Genomic DNA, 22,611 nt, shown 5'->3' on the forward strand with positions numbered 1-22,611 from the left:
CTATTCTGCTCAATGTTGCCATTTTATTATCACTTTTATTTACAGAACTTAAAATTAAGTGGAAAAAAAAATGGATGCTAATCATTTAATCAGCTAATCAGTTAGCTGGACTGCAGTTTTAGTCAGGAACTTGCTAGAAGTTCCCCTCCCAGTTTCACACACTTTTGATGGTAGTCATTTGGTTCAATCTGGAATATTAAAGAGTGGAAATATGGCTGTTAAAAAAGTTAAATCATTTTGTTGTATTGATGCTTCTGTATGCTAGCAATAGCATTTTAAAAGTAAAGGTACATATTAGTAGTTAGCTTAGAAATCTTTCTTCGATGGACAGCCAGGTGTTTCTTACACCCTACACACACACACACACACACACACACACACACACACACACACACACACACACACACACACACACACACACACACACACAAAACCAGGTTTTATAGCCTCCAGCTGGCCTTATTCTTAAATGTGACACTGCACCTGTGCCCTTCCTCAGCTAGTGTTCAGTCTCACATAGACAGTGATGGATTTTGGTCTATGCTGTGTTAATGCACACTGTAAGTTTTACCACACACACACACACACATTGCTTCCTGACAGAGTCTCTCTTTTTCTTTCTTTCTTTCTTTCTTTCTTTCTTTCTTTCTTTCTTTCTTTCTTTCTCTCTCTCTCTCTCTCTCTCTCTCTCTCTCTCTCTCACACACACACACACACACACACACACACACATACACACACACACACACACACACACACACACACACACACACTCAATGCTTCCTGACAGAGTCACACAAGTAACACACGCAGAGTAACACACACATCTGACATGTGTTTTCATTTTTGTGCCGTATTGTAAATGTTTTACACACTTTGCTTCTGGAACTGCCGATAAATCACTGTAGACTTTGTAGACTCTGTTCAGCAGTGATAAATGTAAGCTTTAGTCTAAGGCTGTTGAAAAGTGAATACACATACACACACACAAGAAACTTCAAATGACTGGAGGTGCACAAAATGCACTTTGCATGAAGCTGTATATATATAGACATCTTAACACACTTTAGAAAGTATAAGGAGCTTTATAATCCATAAGCACAGTCATTGGATGATATAATGACCATAATCTTAACTTTTAATATTTTAAAATTTCTGTATGAGCACATGTTTTATAATTATTAGCACTGCTAACCTTTATATTAGCTTTAAAAGCTATTACATAGAGAAAATGATGATTTCTCCATGCAGAATATTTTCAAATTCTGAATGCATGTTTTTAGTCACTATCTTGATTAAATATTAGTCTCAAAGACAGAACTTAACCTTTCAACAAGGTTTTAGCCAGAAAATCCTAGCAGAACTTGTGATACCATCAATCTTCTCAAATCGACTAGGACCACCACCTTTAAAACAGCCCTAAAGCATTTCTGATCCCCTGCCGTATATCACATTGGATTTGAGGGATTTTGCTTGTGTGCAGCATAACACATTGATGTCACTGGTCAAAAAGTTCACATCGACAGTACAATTTTGAAACTGGAATCTCTAGGTTTTTTTTTATTCACCTCCTTTACATTCCTTGGTATCAAAAAGTATGTGATCCACACTCTTAAATCTTTGCTAAATGGTATTTTTAAAACTATTATTTGTATTATGTTCATAAACTGACTTGCAGGTTAGCATTCATGAGAAAGGTTGTGGGTTCCAATCATTCTGAAGCTGACTATATTTTACACTTGGAATTTTTAAGTCAGGTGTCATAAATACTGAGCTGAACACCATTGCTTCCAATGACGAACCACTTAGCACATTGTTATTAATGACCAATACCTGAGCACAATTGTCCACAATGACCAATCACTGATCACTATTGTTTTCTGAGGAATAGTTGCTGAGCACCATTGTTCCCAATGACCAGTAACTGAGCACCATTGTTAGTATTCGATCAATCGCTGAGCACCATTGTTCCCAATGTCCAATCACAGAGCACCATTGTTACTAATGACTAATCACTCAGCACCATTGTTATTAATGACCAATCGCTTAGCACTATTAGTCCTTATAACTAATCCCTGAGCACCATTGTTCCCAATGACCAATCACTGAGCACCATTGTTCCCAATAAAAAATCACTGAGCACCATTGTTCCTAATGACCAATTACTGAGCACCATTGTTCCTAATGACCAATTACTGCTCATTTTTGTTTTTAAATGACCAACCACTAATCACTAATGTTCACAGTTCACATGATACATGTAAAGATTACTGTGGGTAAAAAAATAAAACTTGATACATAATTGAGTGATCCACACTCACAAAACTATCAAAAGGCAGGTTTTTTTTTTCAAAGCACCATTTAGTACAGTATCTGGTTTAAAGTGTTGCCTACAGAGATGAGTGTTGTAATAAATTCTGGCATGTCGCCAAGGGCGAGGTGTATGTCCAGATTCTTTTTCCCCCAAATCTTTTATATTTCAGAAAATGTAAACAAATGATAAGTTTTTATATTAAATTGTTTTATCTGAATAACTTCCGGTCACACCTGAACTTAAAAATACAGTATAAATTCTCTCTGATTCTTCAAGTTTCTTTTTCCTTTATTGAATATTAATGATATTTAAACAGGAGTTTCTGGCGATCTATTCTTGAGATGCCGTAAGCGATCCACATACATAACTCTGGTGCATTTTCACCAAAAGACTTTGATGTTTGTGAACAGGATAGCGAGTAAGAACATGCAGAAGTTTTCCTCATTAAAAACATAAAGGATCCTGCCTCCAGCCCAGGAAAGCAGTCTGTTCTTGCTGTTAATGGAATATGATCAAATACGACTCTCCTCACTTCCTATACCCTTCCTCTGCTCGCTACATCCCTCTTTTGCTTGCTGTACATTTCACATTAGCAATGCACAGATCAAGATGATGATGATGATCCATCTGTACTTAAACTTCGATAAGATTAGCTAGACCTAGCCAGGTGTTTACCAACTAGCTAACATTTGGTCAATTCCCTGCTGAAACAAAGACACAGAAACATTTCACTATGGTTTCCACTACAACAACATTGCACTTCATTACAAACCACAAGCGGTTAACCATTAAAACCATTAACAAATCTTTTCCATTACTAAGTGTGTTTGTGTATAATCATTATCAATATATCAAAGACACCATTGTAGAAACCTTTTGGTATTTGAATGTTTAATGGTCTCTATTGGTGTCCAGTAGATGGGTTCCCTGGTGGTATAGTGGTTAGGATCCCCGGTCAGGGAACCAACCCCAGCCACTCTTAGTGCCGGTCCTAAGCCTGGATAAATGGGGAGGGTTGCGTTAGGAAGGGCATCAGCCGTAAAAACATGTGCCAAATCAAACATGTGGATCATGAATACGGATGATCCGCTGTGGCGACCCCTAATGGGAGAAGCCGAAAGAAAGTTTATTGGTGTCCAGTAGATACCAACATGCGACTTTGCTGAAGATGTTCTATTATCCTCTTATCGCCTTTAATGGTGTCCACTGGATTTAAAATGTCACCACGAGGAGGCATTTCCAAATGAGGGAATTTACATCAAAACCGATACAATTCCCATTACATCCATTACAACCATTTCACATTCTGTGGGGTTTTTTTTCTTAAATGGTATAATTTGAATGTCTATCTATCTATCTATCTATCTATCTATCTATCTATCTATCTATCTATCTATCTATCTATCTATCTATCTACATGTATGTCTGTCTGGCTATCTGTCTATCTATGTTTGCAAACAAGCTAAATAATGTTGCTGTTTTTGTATTTCATGGTGTAAAATGAACTATATTAGCATGTTTTTACATTTTTGCCTAAGAACTGAAAATACAATAAAAAACAGGAGAACTTATATACATGTAGCTGATTATTATTTAATGATAATCCTGGAGCATTACAGTATGTTACTATACATTTGTTAAGATGAACGTCTCTGTGGAGTTTCAAATGTTTTCCAAATGTCCTTCCTGCTCTTCAGATTCCACCCGACCTCAAAAAACCCATACTAATAAGTGTTTATACTGTTTGTGCTAAATTGCTTCAAGGTGTGTACGAGTGTATGAAGGGTCTGTTCCTGCCTCATCCTCATCTTCCCTGGATAGCCTTCCTATCAACCATCCACTATGGTCCAGATCAGGATAGAGACCTTCCTGAAGAGAAACGACTACTGTAAAGTGATATTTCATGGCGCGTTATTTTTTGAGCCCCAGTAAGTGACGAGACATGGTAGTCCTGATGCCATATGGTGAAGTCTGAAATCAGCTAAACAACACTGACCATGTGTCATTCAGCATAATCCGAACTTCCCAGAGCTCTATCAAAGGCGCTAGGGCTTGATGTATTTACCGTATCCGTGATAGCACACGAGGGATCTGTTTGCACTGTGTTACAGTTGTTTGGATGAGAGTTGACGGCTGAAGTTATTGGTTTATACACGGAGCGCAGCTCGAGCGTTAAATGGGGTTTTACGCCGACTCAAACTCGCTGCAGATGCTCCATATCTCATGGCTCAGCTGTTAAACAATGTCCTTGGATGTATCTTTATTCATTCTAAGCGATCGGAGTCGTGTTAATCTTAAACGGGTCACATGGTACAGAATAGTAATTGTTTTTTCCATTTAAATTAGCTCTAATATGGTTCCAAATAAACACTGAGTACATACTAATGCTAGCTCTGTTCCTGTCACTCTAAATCACTGACTTTTTTAAAATAGGAGCAACTCCTGGGCATTTTGATAAACTATACCACATATCCACCTAAATTTATTATGGTGGATGCTTAACACTTTATTCGATATTTCGATGCGGAAAGACATGCAGCTTTGCTAATTAAATGATTTCCCTTTTGCTCAAATGGATTACTGGACTCGAACCACCAGAACGTCCAGTGGAATTGTGACCACTGAAGCTCTTAAGCCGTCGATGCTTTTTTTCCCGCCGCCGAGCTTCAGCTCTCTGGATTTATTTAAAGATGGCCCAAGAGATGATGATGATGCGCTTGTCTGCGGTAGGTCTCGCTGTTTATTTGCCCTTCATGGACTCCGACTATTTTTGGGCCGACTTCACAAGGCAATAATTGCTCTCATTTCACTGGTCGGTACGGGAACAGGAGGAAATGAACAATTACTGCCGTGTTTGTTTGAGGCTGAAGTCGAATCAGCGTCTCTGCGGGTGAACATGTGCGTTCCCCTCTGTACACGCAGTGTGTGGTTAATAAAATGACATCAAGCGAGCTGCAAATATGCAGTAATGCGTGTTGCTATTTGTTTGGGAATTCATTTCACAGCACTTAGGGTTTAACACACACTCGAATCCAAAGGTCCGAGGGCACTACTGGGAAGTGATTCAATGTAGTGATTTGTTGGTATTACTACAAAAATATTGGACATTAATAAGTAAATGTGTTAGAAATAGAAATGCCTAAAAAAAAAAGTAATAATAAAAAATAATAATAATTACTACAGTATGATATATACATATTTGTATACAGTAGAACCTCAGTTTGCAAATGTTTTGTAATACGGGCAAAACATTTTTGTTGAAATTTGCATTGGATTGCGAGCAAAAATCCGATATACGAGTATCGAATACCCCCAATCACGGGACATACATTTGTGGCATTTGGTAGACACCCGTGTCCAAAGCCACATACAAAAGTGCTTTGAGTCTCTAGCAATGAATAAATCTACACTGGTACACAACATTACAAACTTAAGATAAATCAGACTACAACTGTTGATTTTTACAAAGCAAACTTGGTAAGAGCTCATTTAAGTGTTTCAGGAAGAAGTAGGTCTTCAACCATCACTTAAAGATAGTCAGGGACTCTATCAGACATCTAGGGGAAGTTCATTCCACCAGCTCGGTGCCAGAACAGAGAACAGCCTTGAAGTATATTAATAAGTGTAGTGATTAGTTTAATGGTGAAGCAATGTCTCCCATGAAGAAGAACCCTGAAATGAAAGGTGCTGAGAGGATTTGTGAAAATTGAGAGAAAAGAAAGAGATTCAAGTGACTCAAAAAATTAAAATGACTTAAAAAGCATAAATTAAGTGAAGCCAGTGATTTGGGTGAAAGTCTTCCTGACATCATACCCTTCCAAGCAATAACCCTTCTCCTCCTCCTCTTTCCTCCTCATCGCCCTCATACCATCCTTGACTCTTCTCAAAGGTACAGAAAACATCATGTTTATTTAGTTTTATTTAAGATTATTATTGTTACAGTATAGAGTAATACAACAACATCACTTATAAATGTATTATTATACTGTATGACTGTATACTGTACTGTACTTTTATTTTTATAGGAATCATTTTATATGAACAATTTTAATTCTGAAACGTATTATCTGAATTGATATTATTTCTCATGGGAAAACCCGTGTCGATATACGAGTAAATTGGTTTTTTTGCGAGCGTCTTTCCGGAACGAATTATGCTCATAAACCAAGGGTTCACTGTACAATAAACACTTGTTATTCTGTTATAGAAAAATTATCATTCAACAGTGTTATTTCTCATCTGCTGAAATCATGAGTTAGAAATGAGTTTGTTCCTGGTATCACGTTTCATCGAACACCTTTCGACCAAATATATCGGGACACCTGACTTTTCCAGCCACATGTGATTCTTCCTCGAAGTTTTACCACAAAGTTGGGGCACACAATTGTATAGGATGTCTTTGGAATCTGTAGCATGAAATTTTTCCGAAAACTCAAACCTCCTTGAAGATATGGGTTGGGGTGGACGATCTCCTGCTATATAGCTTTGATCTCAACCTTATTGAACACCATTGGGATTAATGGAACCCCAGGCCTTTTCACCTCACCTCACCTCACCTCACCTTAGCTCACCTACATCACTACCTGACTTTAAAAACAACCTTGTGGCTTGAAAAAGTTCAAATCTCCACAAGCAAACTCCAAAATCTAGTGGATCATCTTCCCAGAAGAGCAAACAGGGCCTAAATGTGGAAGCACATAGGAATATTACAGTCAGTTTTCCACAAACATTAAGGGACATTGTGAAATCCACTAATATAAATCTTAGTTCTAACTCTAAACTGAAACTAAACCCCTGAACTTTTAATCCTAATATGTCCCACAAATCATTCCACCTCTAAAACCGTGGGTAAAAACCACAACAATTAATCCTTGACCCCAAAACTAAACACAAGGCCTTAACCTTTAACCCTAAAGGATTGAGATTGTCCGTGTCGTTAACCCTCATTCTTTTCTGTGATCCTCACTTCAAGTTTACATGTGAATGAATTTTCATAAATATTTCAAAAGTTCTGAAATGAATGATTGTCTCTCTCTACAGGTTTCTCTAAAGGAAAAGCTGTCCAAAAAGTGAGTGTGTGCTGATTCAGAAGTAAAAGGAAATAGCATTTCCACTGTAAACCTGTGAACAGTACCGTCTTTCTCTGTCTTATACCCTGAGTGTGTGTGTGTGTGTGTGTGTGTGTGTGTGTGTGTGTGTGTGTGTGTGTGTAATCCTGTGTCCTGGCACAACATCTAAAGTGATGTGAAAAAGCTTTACCGGTAAGGTAGGATTTCACCAAAACATTTAGACAGTCTAAGAAAGTCCTCACACACCCATACACACACACACACACACACACACATCAAAGTGGAGTCAATATTTACCCTCATTTACCGTCAGAAGGTCGGAAAATGTACGGTATTTCCATTTCAAACCGAACTCCGACTGTGAACACTTGCTGTGTAACTCGGCTCTAAGCGATTAAGGTGTAGGGATTTAGGGTTTAGGGTTAAGGGTGGTGCCAAATTATTGGGGCAGGATGCTTATTCATGTATTTAGCTCTGAGAGGTATTAGAGCACGTAGTGGTCTAGAAACAGAGGTCCATTAGGGCCAGGTGTGTGTCTCTCCAGATGGGTAGATATAAGATCAGGTTTTAGGCTGGGGTAGGGAATATTACCAATGGAATCATTTACTACTAGATGTACTGTACTGTCGCAATAAAATATTCACACATACCCCCACACATTGTCTGTTTAGGGCTGCCTTTGGTCTCATTGGGGCAGGAATCCTGCTGCTCCAATTCTCAAGGGGAGAAGCAGCAGACAGAATGGGTGATGATAGGGTTGCCAAATTTACTCAAAATCAGTCTAATACTCAACTGTATTCAAGGAAAAAAGAGTACTTCTTAATAACATACAAACTCTATATACTCTTTTTTCCTTGAATACAGTTATGTACATCTTATACAAAGAGATGTATAAGAGTTTCGTCATTTGATTTCATGTAGACACGATTTGGTCGCCTGAGACAAATTTGGAAAAAACCTAAATGATTTCTATAATCCTAGGCTAAAATCTGTATTCTGTAAAAGCTGGTTTGACATGTTCACCGATAGCAACAAAAAATTACAGATTTTTTTCCTCCAATGAAATTCTGCCAGTTCCAGAAGATTTCTGACTCTTTTCTGCAGTTTGATTCTCCGACAACAACCGTCAAACCAAAAACCAATAGGAGCGCAGAACCAGATAAAGCAATTAGCGTGACAAAATCAAAACACCTCAGGAAAAATTTTGAAAAGAGTCAGATGGACAAAGCAGCAAAAAGAGAAACTTATTGAGTTATGGAAGAAAATTGGTGTTTGTATGATGTTTTTATTATCAGGGCATGTCATGAACAAAATAAACGCTACAAATTGTTTTTATTTTTTGCTAGCTACCGTTAGCGAGAGAATGGGGGTCTGAATGTGTTACAGATTTATGACGTAAAACTTCGAGTCTTTTTCTTGTGTGCACGTCGTACAGTCTGGCATGACAACTGAGATCCTACAGTGTGACATGGGTTTAATCTACAAGGGTGTTAGTAAAGTCAGGTACTAATGGAGACCACTCCAGACCATGTAAAGCATATCTTCATGGAGCTGGCTTTGTGCACAGGGGCACTGTCAGGCTGGAACATGTTTGGGACTTCTAGTTTAAATGAAAATTAAATCATATCCAAAGCCATTTTATACAAATGTGTGCCTCATTGTCCATATACCATTTTAATTCAGCTCTTCAAAGTGGATCAACATTAAAAAACACAAGTATTATCCTGTGGTCTCTAGACTTCCATGATAGTGCAACTTACAGCTTTGTTTTTGCCACTTTTATGACTGGACCAAAAACATCACAGACAGAATTGGTGTCCCCTGGTGTCCCAGTTCTATGTTGGTGCTCACTGGCCAATTTGCAGCCTAAATATAAAGACACATTAAAGCTCAGAAATTCATCATGTTGAGTGGGAAAAGCTGCATAGAGCTTCCATTGAGTGTGATTAACACAGCTTGGTATGTTTTGCTGCTAGAGGCCCTGAGTATTTTTCCTCCATCAAGAGTTCAAGGCCATTTTTTCCCCTCAGATCTCCTGCCGCCTCTCGGTGGCAAATCACAATGTTTACATTTGTAGACAGTAAAGACTGCTGTTCCCGTCAATGAGATCCTGTAATCGCTCAGCAATATCGACACCAGACTGTAACTTAATCAGCAGCCAAGGACGAACAGTTGTGAAGCTCTGTCTAGAACAGTCTTCAATACAAGCTTGCTGAATGACATCCTTTCAGTTCCTTTAAGCTTAGCTATGAAGAGAGATATGATTACAATAAGCCCTCGTCCAAGTTACAGATTAAAAAAAAAAGTTTTAGTTATTAAGCCACTAGAACAGCTTTAATGTGCCTTAGCATTTAATCTACAAGTCTCCAAACATACTGGACTGACGATCACTGCCTTTTCCCTCAGCTGGTGTTGTGATGTTAAAAGACATTGTGAAATTTCTACCACATCACTACAAAATTGCTCCAACAACGTTAACTGTGCCGAGATGAACAGAGTGCAAAGGTCATTTTCATGCCTTCTCCGTGGGGGTGGAGTCATCCCATTAGACATTTACATTATATTTATGGCATTTGGCAGACGCCCTTATCCATGCCATTCATACATCCGAGCAGCTATGTGGTTAAGGGCTTTGCGTAGAGGTTCAGAAGTGGCAGTTTGGTGTGGCTAGACCTTTAGATTCAAAGTCCAGATCCAAAATCCAATGCGATAACCACTAAGCTAACACCTCCCCATTAGAGACCACGCCCACCATAATAGACATGACTTAATTATACCATTCTCCATTTAGTGTTACTGTGACAGTGTTTAAAAATTCAAACTTTTAAAATAACAAGGGTTGTTGCCGAATAAAGTCTTTTTTGGCTAAAAGTCTAAAGTTGAAGTTTCATTTCAATATTACAAACTGTGCCTTTAAATAACCCTTCAACATTACAAACTCCAGCTTTAAACAAATATTAATATTACTAACTGCACCTTTAAAAACATTTTGATATTACAAATTAGACCTTTAAATAATCCTTCAATATTATTAACGGATATAACTGCATCTTTAAACTTATTAAAATGTTACAATCTACACCTTTAAACACACGAAAATATTATAAACTGCATTTCATTGGCTCAGTTCATGTAACCTGCACATTGACAATAAAGTTGAATCTAATCTAATCTAATCTAAATCACTACTTTAAATAACCTTTTAATATTACAAACTGCACCTACAAGCACATTAAAATATTACAAACTGCACCTTTAAACTCATTAAAATATTACAAATGCACCTTTAAACACACTGAAAAAAATATAAACTGCCCCTTTAAACACATTTAAATATTACAAACTCCACCTTTAAACTCATTAAAATATTACAAACTCCACCTTTAAACTCAATAAAATATTACAAACTGCACCTTTAAACTCACTGAAAAAATATATACTGCCCCTTTAAATACATTAAAATATTACAAACTGCCCCTTTAAATAAACCCTCAAAATCACTAACTACACATATAAACACATTAAAATAGTATAATCTGTCCCAATAAACACATTAAACAATTACAGACTGCCCCTTTAAACACATTCAAATATTACAAGCTGCCTCTTTCAATCATTTGTTTGCACATAAAACTGCACCTTTAAAACCCCTTTTAAAATAACAAAAGGCACTTTTCAAAATACACTTGAACTATTTCAAGTTGCATCTTTAATAACTGACTACATGTTATACCTGGAGCGACTTGTTCTTTTCTTTTTTCTAAATCTGACTACAAAATTTCCAGGATGTTTTCCAAAATATGGCAAAATAATCTTTGAAGACAAACAATTCATATTGTGTGTTCTGGTTGGGACAGAATTTCCCTGAAACACAAACATTTCTTCTTTAAGTATAGTTTGATGCTATAGCACGGTAGATTGCAGAACTGATCATCAGCACATTTCCAAGATTCCATTCAATATTGTGTTCATTATGAGAAGTTTGAATGAAATCAATTCAAATCAATCTGATCCACAGTGCCGCTGGTCACATGACTGGATCGTGAAAATGGCTTGCTATTTTGAAAGTAAACGACGGTAGGAAATGTTTACACCCCGGCTCACCTCTTGTTTATCCTTTCACGTGAGCCGAAAGATTATTTTTATTTTATTTTTTTTATGATGGAACATTTCACTCGTCCTGCGTCATCGTTTCACTATCACCGGCCATCTGGCACGGCTTAGCGCTTAGCGTGGGCTAACGTCCAGCTGACATGGAGAAACTCAATCCGCAATACTCTACGCACACATTCCCATCGGATAGCGGCCTCGTGCACAAACACGCACGTACACATGCGTTGTAGGATGAAATGCATAGGCATGGAGAATGTCTGTCCTGTCCGTAACGCACTTACTGCAGCACTTCGCGGACCGGATTATCTCCGATCTGCTCCAGCTGTTTTCTGTTCCTTTCGCTATGCATAAAGCGATCTAGTGAGTTCCCAGATCATGAAACATGACGTGCGGTTCACAACTGTCACATCTGCACATGAGGCTTCATAACAACTCTTTAATAACAATCTTATTACACACTTTAGTGCAATCCAGGTCTGTTTGGCATTACAGCATGACAGCAACACACAGCACGTGGTTGCAACACGGGAGGAGAGAGCGCGAGAGAGAGAGAGAGAGAGAGAGAGAGAGAGAAGTAATAAAAGAGTTAAGATTGACTGAAACGAGGAGTGTTCAAGTTTGATAGGGATTCGTTGAATTAATCAGCTTGAGATGGTAAGAAAGAGAGAGAGAGAGATTGGTGGGCAGAAAAAGCGATAGACTGGGGAAAAAAGTTGAGATGTATTTTGCAGGAAGGATTGAAAGAAAGGAAAAAGGAGCATCAAAATCATCAAAAGATAGAAGTGATCGAGACTAAAAGAAAGGAATTCACAGAAAAACAAAAATGAAAGACTGAAAGCCTTTGAAATGTTGACCGAAAATGGGCAGATCTTGAGACAGAAAGAAAAACCGAGAGATGGTGAGGACAAAGATGATGAGTGATGGAGATACTGAAAGAGAGATACTGGAAATTACAGTAAAAGACAGTGGGACAGAAAGACAATCAGACAGGCTCGTGAAGGGATTACATAACAGTCGAGTAGTGATTGGGAGAAAGGGAGAAAAGAAAGGGAAATAGAGAACAAGGATTGAGAGTGGATGTTGAACAAGATGGAGAAAAGGATTGAGGTGGAATGGAGAAGGAGAAAGAGAGGGGAGAGAAATGAAGAATGAGAGATAGAGTGGGGGTGCAGTGAATAAGGCTAGAGGAGGGATGCTGGGAGAGACTTAGAGAGTGAACGAAACAGAAAGAGAGTAGAGGAGTGAGAGATGGAGAAGAGAGAAAGAGAGAACATGAGACTCGAGAGGAGCAGGTGTAGTGTGTGTGTGTGTGTGCGTCTGTGTGAGTATAAAGTATGAATGAAGGGATGTAGGAAGATGATAGATAGATAGATAGATAGATAGATAGATAGATAGATAGATAGATAGATAGATAGATAGATAGATAGATAGATAGATAGATAGATAGATAGATAGATGCGTGTGTGTGTGTGTGTGTGTGTGTGTGTGTGTGTGTGTATGTGTGTGTACTCACAGGTAAGAAGTAAGGGGGTTTAGATCCTCAGGGACGGATGATAGTCCAAGTTCGGAGCAGTCGGTAATCAGCAGAGCTCCTTCCTGTTGACATGAGCACACAGAGGGACACACACTCGTGCCCACAGCTGCACCAACGCTGCCCACCACACACACCAACAGCAGCTCCCGCAACATGAGTGTGTGTGTGTGCGTGTGTGTGTGTGTGTGTGTGTGTGTGTGTGTGTGTGAATATATGTTGATGAGTTTGTGAATATGAAATACTATATGACTGTATAGCTATCTGTCTTGTTGAGGTTTTAGAACTAACTGTGTGTGTGTGTGTGTGTGTGTGTGTGTGTGTGTGTGTGTGTGTGTGTGTGTGTGTGTGTGTGTGTGTGTGTGTGGCTGTATGTAAATATGTGCTGTGAATAAGTGTATGTGTGTGAATGAGTGTATGTGTATGTGTGTGTGTGTGTGTGTGTGTGTGTATGTGTGTGTTCAGATGCCGTAACTGAACAACTCTGAGCCTCCCCTCTGAGTCTCTGCACATTTATTCTGTCAATCCAAATCCCGAGTGAACGAGTGAGAAGGGTGTGCAGGCCTCTCTCTCTCTCTCTCCCTCTCTCTTTTTCTCTCTCTCTCCCTCCCATCCCATTTAGAAGACATTCACCTATTGTAGTGGAAGTGTGTATGTGTCATCTGATTGGCTGGAGCTTTGAGGATGGGTGGAGCCGCCCTTCACACACCCCCCTGCTAGGAAGCGCAGGTCTCTCTCTCTCTCTTTCTCTCTCTCTTTCTCTCTTTCAGGCAGATGAAGAAGGGAGAGAAGTTGCCTCCACTCTCTACAACCCAGAACAACATGGTGCACAACCTAATGTAACACACTTTTACTTATTACAGCATAACTACCAATGCAAAAATCGATAACACACAGTGACACACTACAAAATACTATAACACACTACGCAACACACTATAACCCACTAAATACTGTAATCCACTACAACATGCTATAACAGACTACACAACACACTATAACACACTAAAATGTGATGTGTTATAACACTACACAACACACTATAACACATTACAACTAGAGGTGGCAAAAGTACACACATCCTTCACTCAAGTAGAAGTACAGATGCTCATGTTTTAAAAGACTGATAAAAGTTGTAGTACTGACTACAGTAGTAGCGTAGTACTGTCACCTTACATCATATTAAAATCAGGGCTGATAATCGATTAAAATATTTCATCGCAACTTAATCGCACATTATTATCTGTTCTAAATGTACCATAAATTAATTTAAAAAGTGTATGTTTATTATTAGTGAAACCAAATCGAATAGAGTAAGAAGACAAAATATTCTTGTAAATGTTTTAAAGTAATTATTGTTGTTCTAATCTAAATTATCAGGACACCAAAACAGAACTTTTGTTATGTTTCCACACGGACGGTTAATGAGGTGAAACCAGAGAAACTGTACCACTTCTAACTTTCATACGGATTACATAATGACAGAATATTTGTTTATGATGTGAATAGGTTCATTTAAAAGATACTTTTCGAGTTTTCTATTCATATATTTATTTTGTCTGTGAGGCAAATATTCACTGAGATTCAGGTTGTGTTTGTGAAGAGAGATGACAGAGACACACCGTGAATGTTTTCTTTATTTTACAAAAGCACAGCATTTTGTCAAAATAAAAGTTCAAATAAAAGTAGACACTTTTCAGATTCGAAAGATGTATTGCTCTTATCTGTAAAATCAAAAAAGAATTTCAGTAATTTCAGTTTGTTTCAGCATTATGAGGAAAAACTCCCACAAAACGCGCTGGTACGGTTGTCGACCCCCAGAGGGTTAATTGTGAGCATCATTTGAGATTTGAGATTTAAGACAAATGTTTTTCTGATTCAAAATAATTTTTTGGTAGAGTTTATTTATTTATTTTATATCCGAGTAAAGAACGGACGTCGTGAATAAAAGTATGTTCAGGTGATCAGGAATGTCTCTGTTCTCAGTCATGTTTTCATTGCTGACTCCCTCTGTCTCATCCACGTTACCCCCAGACTTCATGTTGCCTTCTGTGCTGGTCATTGTGAGCTTCGTAAACTAGCCTATGTCTGTGGTGTGAAACGATAAACTAGTGGTAGATTGAAAAAGCTGTGCAATGACAGGAAATTGGCTGATGGTCTGAAAATGGCGCGCTTGAGAACAAAAAAATCTTCACCAAATAGATTAAAACTAAAATAACGAACCTGGTTTGGAAATGTTAGCAGTAGAAAGTAATGTAAGCAGTGTAAATATTTTATAAGTGAAAGTAAAAAGTTGTCTGAAAAATAAATAGTAAAGTACTGATACCAGAAAAATCTACTTAAGTACAGTAACAAAGTATTTGTACTTCGTTACTTCCTACCTCTGACTACAACACATTATACCCCACTACAACATTCTATAACACACTACACAACACACTATAACCCACTACCACATTGCATTACTACCACACATATGTTATTTAATACAAACTGGTATTTACTTTTCTACATCTTAAAATTCCAAGTGTCAGAATGCTAACATTATTAAAACCCCAATTTTAGCGAGGAAAGTGAGCATTTCATCTCTGAACCAACAGGAAGAAACCTAACATTACTGATTAACACTATTAAGCACAAACTCTAAGGAGCTTTCGACATAGCCATAGTGACGGAGCCTTCTCTGCTGGCCTGAACACTATCAGAAGCACTGACCTACATTTACAACCTAAATTCTAATATTTGTTCCATGAGATTTTATACATTTATTCGCAACAGTTTATTCTCTTTATTTCGTAGTGTTTCTCTTGGCTGCACTGCTTCCAATACGTGTAAGTGTATGTTAGATTTTTTGTCCAATTTGATTTCATCCTCTATATTAGCAACGGGTTTGTTTCTTTAACCAATCAGATTTCATATTCACCTCACAGGGCAGCTAGCTGGCCCAGAATTGCGTAAGCAGTTTTTTGTCCTCTGATTGGTTGGTCAGAGGGAAACTGTTACAGCCAAGTTCGACTGGCAAAACACATGTGTAGCTCTGCACACACTAATACATCTGATTTAGACTTTTTTATTAGAGAAATTCATTTGGTCACGGACATACTGTAGACAAATGTAGACATCGTAAGGAGGTCGGACAACCCTGAAGCTAGCTAGCTTTTCTCAGCCCGGGTAAAGGTTTGTTCTCCACTTCCAGATCAGTGAATACGAGCGGTACCACTGTTTTACAGCCTCAAATATTGATTCTGAACAGCTCCAGATGATGTACGTGGCACAGTTGGTGAAATGTTTATATATATATATATATATATATATATATATATATATATATATATATATATATATATATATATATAAAGAGAGAGAAGGGGGGCTATAATTAAATATAATTTAACACTTGAACAAAGACGTGTTCTGCAGCCTGTGAAATCGCGCTTCTCTTGCTTGAGCCATGAAATTGGCAGCACTCTAATCCAATGGCGTCTTATATATGCAGGAAATATTTGGCAATGAACCAGACAGTGAGTAGGTTTGTGTTTTACTTCAAGCTGCCGATTAGCATATGACATCAGCGCGTGAAATTTCAAATGCACCTGAATTGCTCCGGCAACAGATGTTATACTTTGTTCAGTCTGCGCTGTTTTGGGGGGCACAGCATGGGAACCAGTTCCTTCTTCTACCCCCTCTTTAGACAAGCTCCGGACTACAACATGCTATAAACCCACTACACAACACACTATAACACACTACAACACACTATAACCCACTGCAACATGCTATAACACACTAGACAAAACACTGTAACCCACAATCACTTATTACAACACAACAAACAATGAAAAAAATCATTATCACCAATGGCACACTACAACTTGCTATGACACTCTACACAACCAACTATAACCCACTACACAACACACTATAACCCAATACAACCCAGTATAACACTTTAGAACACATTAAAACCCACTACAACACACTATAACCCACTACAACACGTTATAACATACTACACAAAATACAATAACATACTAAACACATTGTAATCCACTATAACCCACTACAACGTTATAACACACTACACAGCACACTATAACCCACTTCAACGTGCTATAACACAATAAACAATACAATATAACCCACTACAATACACTATAACACACTATATAGACAATATTTCAATTATTACATAAGTTGTGGATTATATTGCATTCTTCATCCTGATTGGTCAGAATGTGTTTACTCATTTTCTTTGAGTGGTCAAATCCTCGAATCAAAACACAGTTTTGTAGAAAACTGATTTCCTAAAAAAAACTACTTCTAAAGAACCCTCAAGTGTACACACACACAAACACACACACACACACGCACGCACGCACGCACACACACACACACACACACACACACACACACACACACACAGTGGAGATCTAGCTCATTTATTTTATTCTCAGGTTTATTCTTTATTCTCAAATAAAGACTCGAATTGTAATTAGCATTCCACAGCCTAACATGTTTTGTGCTTAGATTTTGTTATTTTGAACTCACTCACTTCATTGCACCAACACACACTCTCTCTCTCTTACACACACACACACACACACACACACACACACACACACACACACACACAATTCCCAGCCAGCACCTGCAGTCTCATCATGACATCAAACACTCTTTTTGCCTCGTAAATGCATAGCCTGAGGAAGGCCGTATAACACCCACACACACACACACACACACACACACACACACACACACACACACTTTCTCTCTATTAAATTACAGTGTTAAGAGCAGTGTAATTTCATCTCTGTAATTGTTCGTGTGTCTGAAGTGTAAACGTTTTGATGTGGATGAAGATATTTCAATATAATTATTTTCTCCCAAGTAAATCAACAGAGGCATAATAAACTAAATAACTGACAAATTACCAATAATAAAATAAATATAACCAATACAATACAATATATAGCAATAAGATAATTACACTATAAATATTTGGCTATAAAAAATAATAAAATAAATATAAACTATAAAATAAAAGATCTAACAATAAAATAATAATAAAATATATACCATACTGTGCAAACGTTTTATACATTTGTGGGGAAAATGCTGTAAAATGAGAATGCTCTCAAAATTAGATTTGTTAATAGTTTATCTTTATTACTTAACAAAAAAAGGAAAGTAAATGAACAGAAGCGAGATCCGAATCAAATCAATATTTTGTGTGACCAAAACACCATCAATTCTTCCCGGTACACTTACACATGTTTTTTTAAGAACCTCGGCAGGTAGGTTGTTCCAAACGTCTTGAAGAACTAACCGAAGATCTTCTGTGGATGCAGGCTGCCTTAAAACTTCTGTCTTTTCAAGTAACCACAGACAGTCTCCATGATGTTGAGATCAGAGCTCTAGGGGGACCAAAAGCATGAATTGCAGGACTCCTTTTTTTTTCTAGGTTGAAGATGTTTCTTAATGACTTTGGCTGTATGTTTGTGGTCGTTTTTCTAGTAAAGAATAAATTTGGTTCAACCAAATCTCTAACTCCACCATGCTTTACTGTAGCCTGTATCCATTATTATACCGCTCTCTACCCCATTGGCAAACAATACATTTTTTGCTACAGACAAATATCTCCGCATAGCACCTGCTGCCATTTTTCTGCAACCAAGTTTCAATGTTTTCATGCATAATTAAGTCGCTTTTCCTTGTTTTCATGTTGGAGGAATGGCTTTTTGACTGCAATTTTTCCACACGACCACTACTGGCCAGACAACTCCAGAGAGTAAATGGATGTACCTGATCCCACTGGTTTCTTTGCTGATGACACTGCAGGAAGATATCAAAGAAAAGTACGCATCTTTCATTTGCTGAACTTAGTTTCCTTGGCTGACCACTGCGTCTTTGAAATGTTTGTCTGCGAGAGACCTTGCTGATGCAGTATAGCTACCTTGTGTCTTGGTGCTATGCTCAGTCTCACCATAGTGTATGACCATGACATGAAAGTGTCTTCCACCACCTCATTTATAGCAGAGTTGGCTGTTCCTCATCCATTGAAGCTCCTACACAGCTGTTTCTGTTTCATGTAATGACTGGGTTTTAACCTACATATGAAATTGATCATTAGAATTGGTTAATCACACACCTGGCTCTGATTCTACAAAATCCCTGAATTGTGTGAGTGAGCAAGTGTTGATAAATTGATAAAATATTTTGAATTGATTAAAGTAACAAATATATACAGTATATATAAACATTTCCTTATGATCTTAAGAAGATAAATACAGGATATTTTCATGAAATATGTTGTTTTTAATATCTGGGTCAGGGCTTAATAAAAATGTTCGAATGAGAATTATAATGAAAAACAGCAACAGGAGTTAACACTCATTATGAGTACAAACGTGGAGGTACTCAGGTTATTCATATCCTATTGCTCTCTCTGTGTCACACTTAAATTGAACTGATTATTAAAATGTAACCATATGAAACTAATTGATCTCTATGTATGAGCCACCAGATTTCAAATGTGTATATAAAATAAAGTTATTTTTTATTTCTTTGGTCAGTTTTGCACTGTAAACATCAATGAGAGACATGATATAGGAAAAAAAATCCACAGCGAGATTTAAGACGTTACACCATTATAATACACACTGGGCCATTATTCACCTCAATGCTGCGCATTGAAATTATATAATGCTAACCTAGCTGTGGATTAGCACTTACATATTTGTCAATCAAATTCAGTCTGGGACATGGCTATAAAATCTATGCTATAATGTATTATTCTATAATTCTGTATGCAACCAAGTAATGATAATATTAATAGTAGGTAGAGCTAGCTAGCTATTAGTGTAATGTTTCGCTAGCATAGCTCAGTGACAGCACTTCAATTCAAGCTAGCTAGCATTAGTGAATGGTTTTCTAGTATTTCTAGTCGTTTTTACTTTGGCATACAGAGACAAAAAATGTACTCTGTAAAAAAAAAAAAAAAAAAGGTAAGCTGTGTGTTGAGCTTAGTGGTCTGGGAACACATAATGGGATGTATTTATCATAGCCATGACAAAGATCTGGACAAAATCTATTAATTAGAGGTCTATCTTCCTATCGATCAGGAATCTTCTGATTTAAAGAACAATGATATTGGCTTTTATAGAATTGAGCCAAACTTTTATTTCGGATCACGTCTTTCGCAGTAAACAAGTCATAATCCTAAAAGACTGAACTGCACGGCATAAAAACCAGGCATAACCTAGCATCCGAACATCAGGTAGCACTTAGCGCAGTCTGCCACTATTCTCTACATCACACACATTTTTAACGTGAAAACAATTTGTGTTTAAAATTTAACAATCTTCTCGTGATCGAACCCACATGTTCAAAATTGTGTTCTTCGAGATTACTACATAGTAAACATTTCCAAGTGTTAGGTCATGGCTTTGCGATTGAAGATGGAGCCTGAAAAAAAGAGAAGCGAGGAAAAAGAAAAAAGCGGCGTCGTTCAGAAAAAGCGAGGATTTGCGAACAATGCGTCTCGAAAGTTAAAGTCTGCTGTCAACAAACACAGCTCTGCAAACAGTTCATACCTTCAGCCACCTGCTGGGGAAGGCGACGTAGAAACCTGTAGACACACACACATCCACACACACATATAAACAAGGCAAACACTTCAAGCTCCCTCGAAGCGCTGGGAGTCTTTTAAGACACAAAAGAGAAGCGGCTCACCTGCCTGCATTCACCTTGGGCTATTCACGCTCTCTCGAGCAGGAAGTTTAGTGAAAGAAGGAAATCCAATGAAAGAACTGCAGCGAACTGAATAAACTTTGATGATTAAGATCATTTTCACTATTGTAACACGATCCGCCTCACATGTTTGCTAAAATATCAACATGAGGAACCTACAAGGCTAAATTCAAGGAGCTACAGGGCTTGTCAAAGCTAATAAGACCCTTACTCAGTCTCGAAGGAAAACCATGGAACACACTGAATATGTTTATGCTATGATATTGTTTACAGTATGTTAAGTGATTGTGGTACTAATATGTCAATTGGTGCTATATTTATATTCTCTCTGTCAGAAAATCAAGGTTGAGTCATGTGCTGAGGGCACACAACAACATCGCTAGCTTAGTTGCAATGCTGTTTCAATGATTTGAAACATAAGGTCTTCTTTTTGCTTACTTTGTTAATTAGCTGTGATTATTTTGATCATATTAAAGAGAAAACTGTGTAACATAGAGGTTGATCTCAGTGGATCATTTTACCAGCTCAGACCTTTGAATTTTAACATTTAAAATGTACAAATGTTAAACTTTTTTTTTACAAAAGTTATTTTGTTCATTTAGGCTGAATCGAATTCAAATGTTCTGTTTTCGACACACAATGCCAAATGCACGTTTAATTATACAGTAATCTCCCGTTTATGGCGGTGGTTATGTTTCAAAACCGCCTGCGATAAAGGAAAAACCTCGATAAACAGAAGCTACCTTAAAAATGCTATTTTATGTATACAGTACTGTACTGTATTAACATTTTACTTTATTTTATAATTGATATTTATATTTTTATTAATACATTTCTTTATTTTAACTTGAAACTCTAAAAAAATACATTCCTTAGAAGTGTTTTGGTCTATCGTGCTTATCCGCGAGAAACTGGGAAAATATTCAAAACAAATTAGTTATGTGGCAAATGCAATTCCGTGATAAACAGGGGGCACGAGATTCGAACCGCGGTAAAGCGGGGGATTTCTGTATTCCAAAGAAGGCAAAAATAATAATACAGCTGGGGACAAATTATAAATAATATGAAATGATTTATTTATTAAACTGAATGATTTTCATATTCTTTTCACCACTGCATCCTGGGACTAGCACTAGTGACTGTTCATTCATAAACAATTAGTTAATTTTGAACGTTGAGATTCAAATGTCCGAGTTGATCAAATGATCTCACTGTCTCATCACTAATTTGTACAGACTTCTATGCTGAGTTTCTTATTAATATGATTAAAATAAAGCTATTATCACTACTTGCACTGCACCATGCTACCTCAGATCTTTTAGCACACCAATGCTCACACCATCACTCAGGGTAAAAGATTATTTTCTGTTCTGGCACTGAGGTAGTGGATTGAACTTCCCCGAACAGCTGAATCACTGCCTATCTTTAAAAGACGTACCTCTTCCTGAAACACTTAAACTAGCACCGATCAGGCACAACATTATTTCATTATAACATTAGAACTGGCTAGTGAATAACACTGATTATCTCTTTAGCATGAAAACAGCAACCTGTTAGTGGGTGGATATATTTATTAGACAGCGAGTGAACATTTTGTCCTCAAAGTTGATGTGTTAAAAGCAGGAAAAATATTTAAGCGCAAGAATTTGAGTGAGTTTGACAAGAGCTGAATTGTGACAGCTAGCTGACTGGGTCAGAGCATTCCAAAATTGCAGCTCTTGTAGGATGTGTGTGTGGCATGTGGTCCAATCCAACAGACGAGCTCCGGTAGCTCAAATTGCTGAAGAAGTTAATGCTGTTAATGCTCAGGAATGTTTTGGCAGCAAAAGGGG

General features: G+C 37.6%; 1 protein-coding gene across 1 annotated transcript in view; it reads right to left on the minus strand.

Moving 5' to 3' along the window:
• The window catches only part of LOC124399077 (leucine-rich repeat-containing G-protein coupled receptor 6), an 83,370-nt gene extending 69,827 nt beyond the window's left edge, over positions 1–13,543 (minus strand). Inside the window, exon 1 of the mRNA XM_046869775.1 lies at positions 13,010–13,543. Within this exon, the coding sequence (XP_046725731.1) occupies positions 13,010–13,185 (176 nt within the window). The 5' untranslated portion in view covers positions 13,186–13,543. The remainder of the gene's footprint in view (positions 1–13,009) is intronic.
• Positions 13,544–22,611: the final 9,068 nt, after the last annotated feature.

Source organism: Silurus meridionalis, chromosome 16 (genome assembly GCF_014805685.1).
Source record: "Silurus meridionalis isolate SWU-2019-XX chromosome 16, ASM1480568v1, whole genome shotgun sequence".
NCBI classification, from domain to species: Eukaryota; Metazoa; Chordata; class Actinopteri; order Siluriformes; family Siluridae; genus Silurus; species Silurus meridionalis.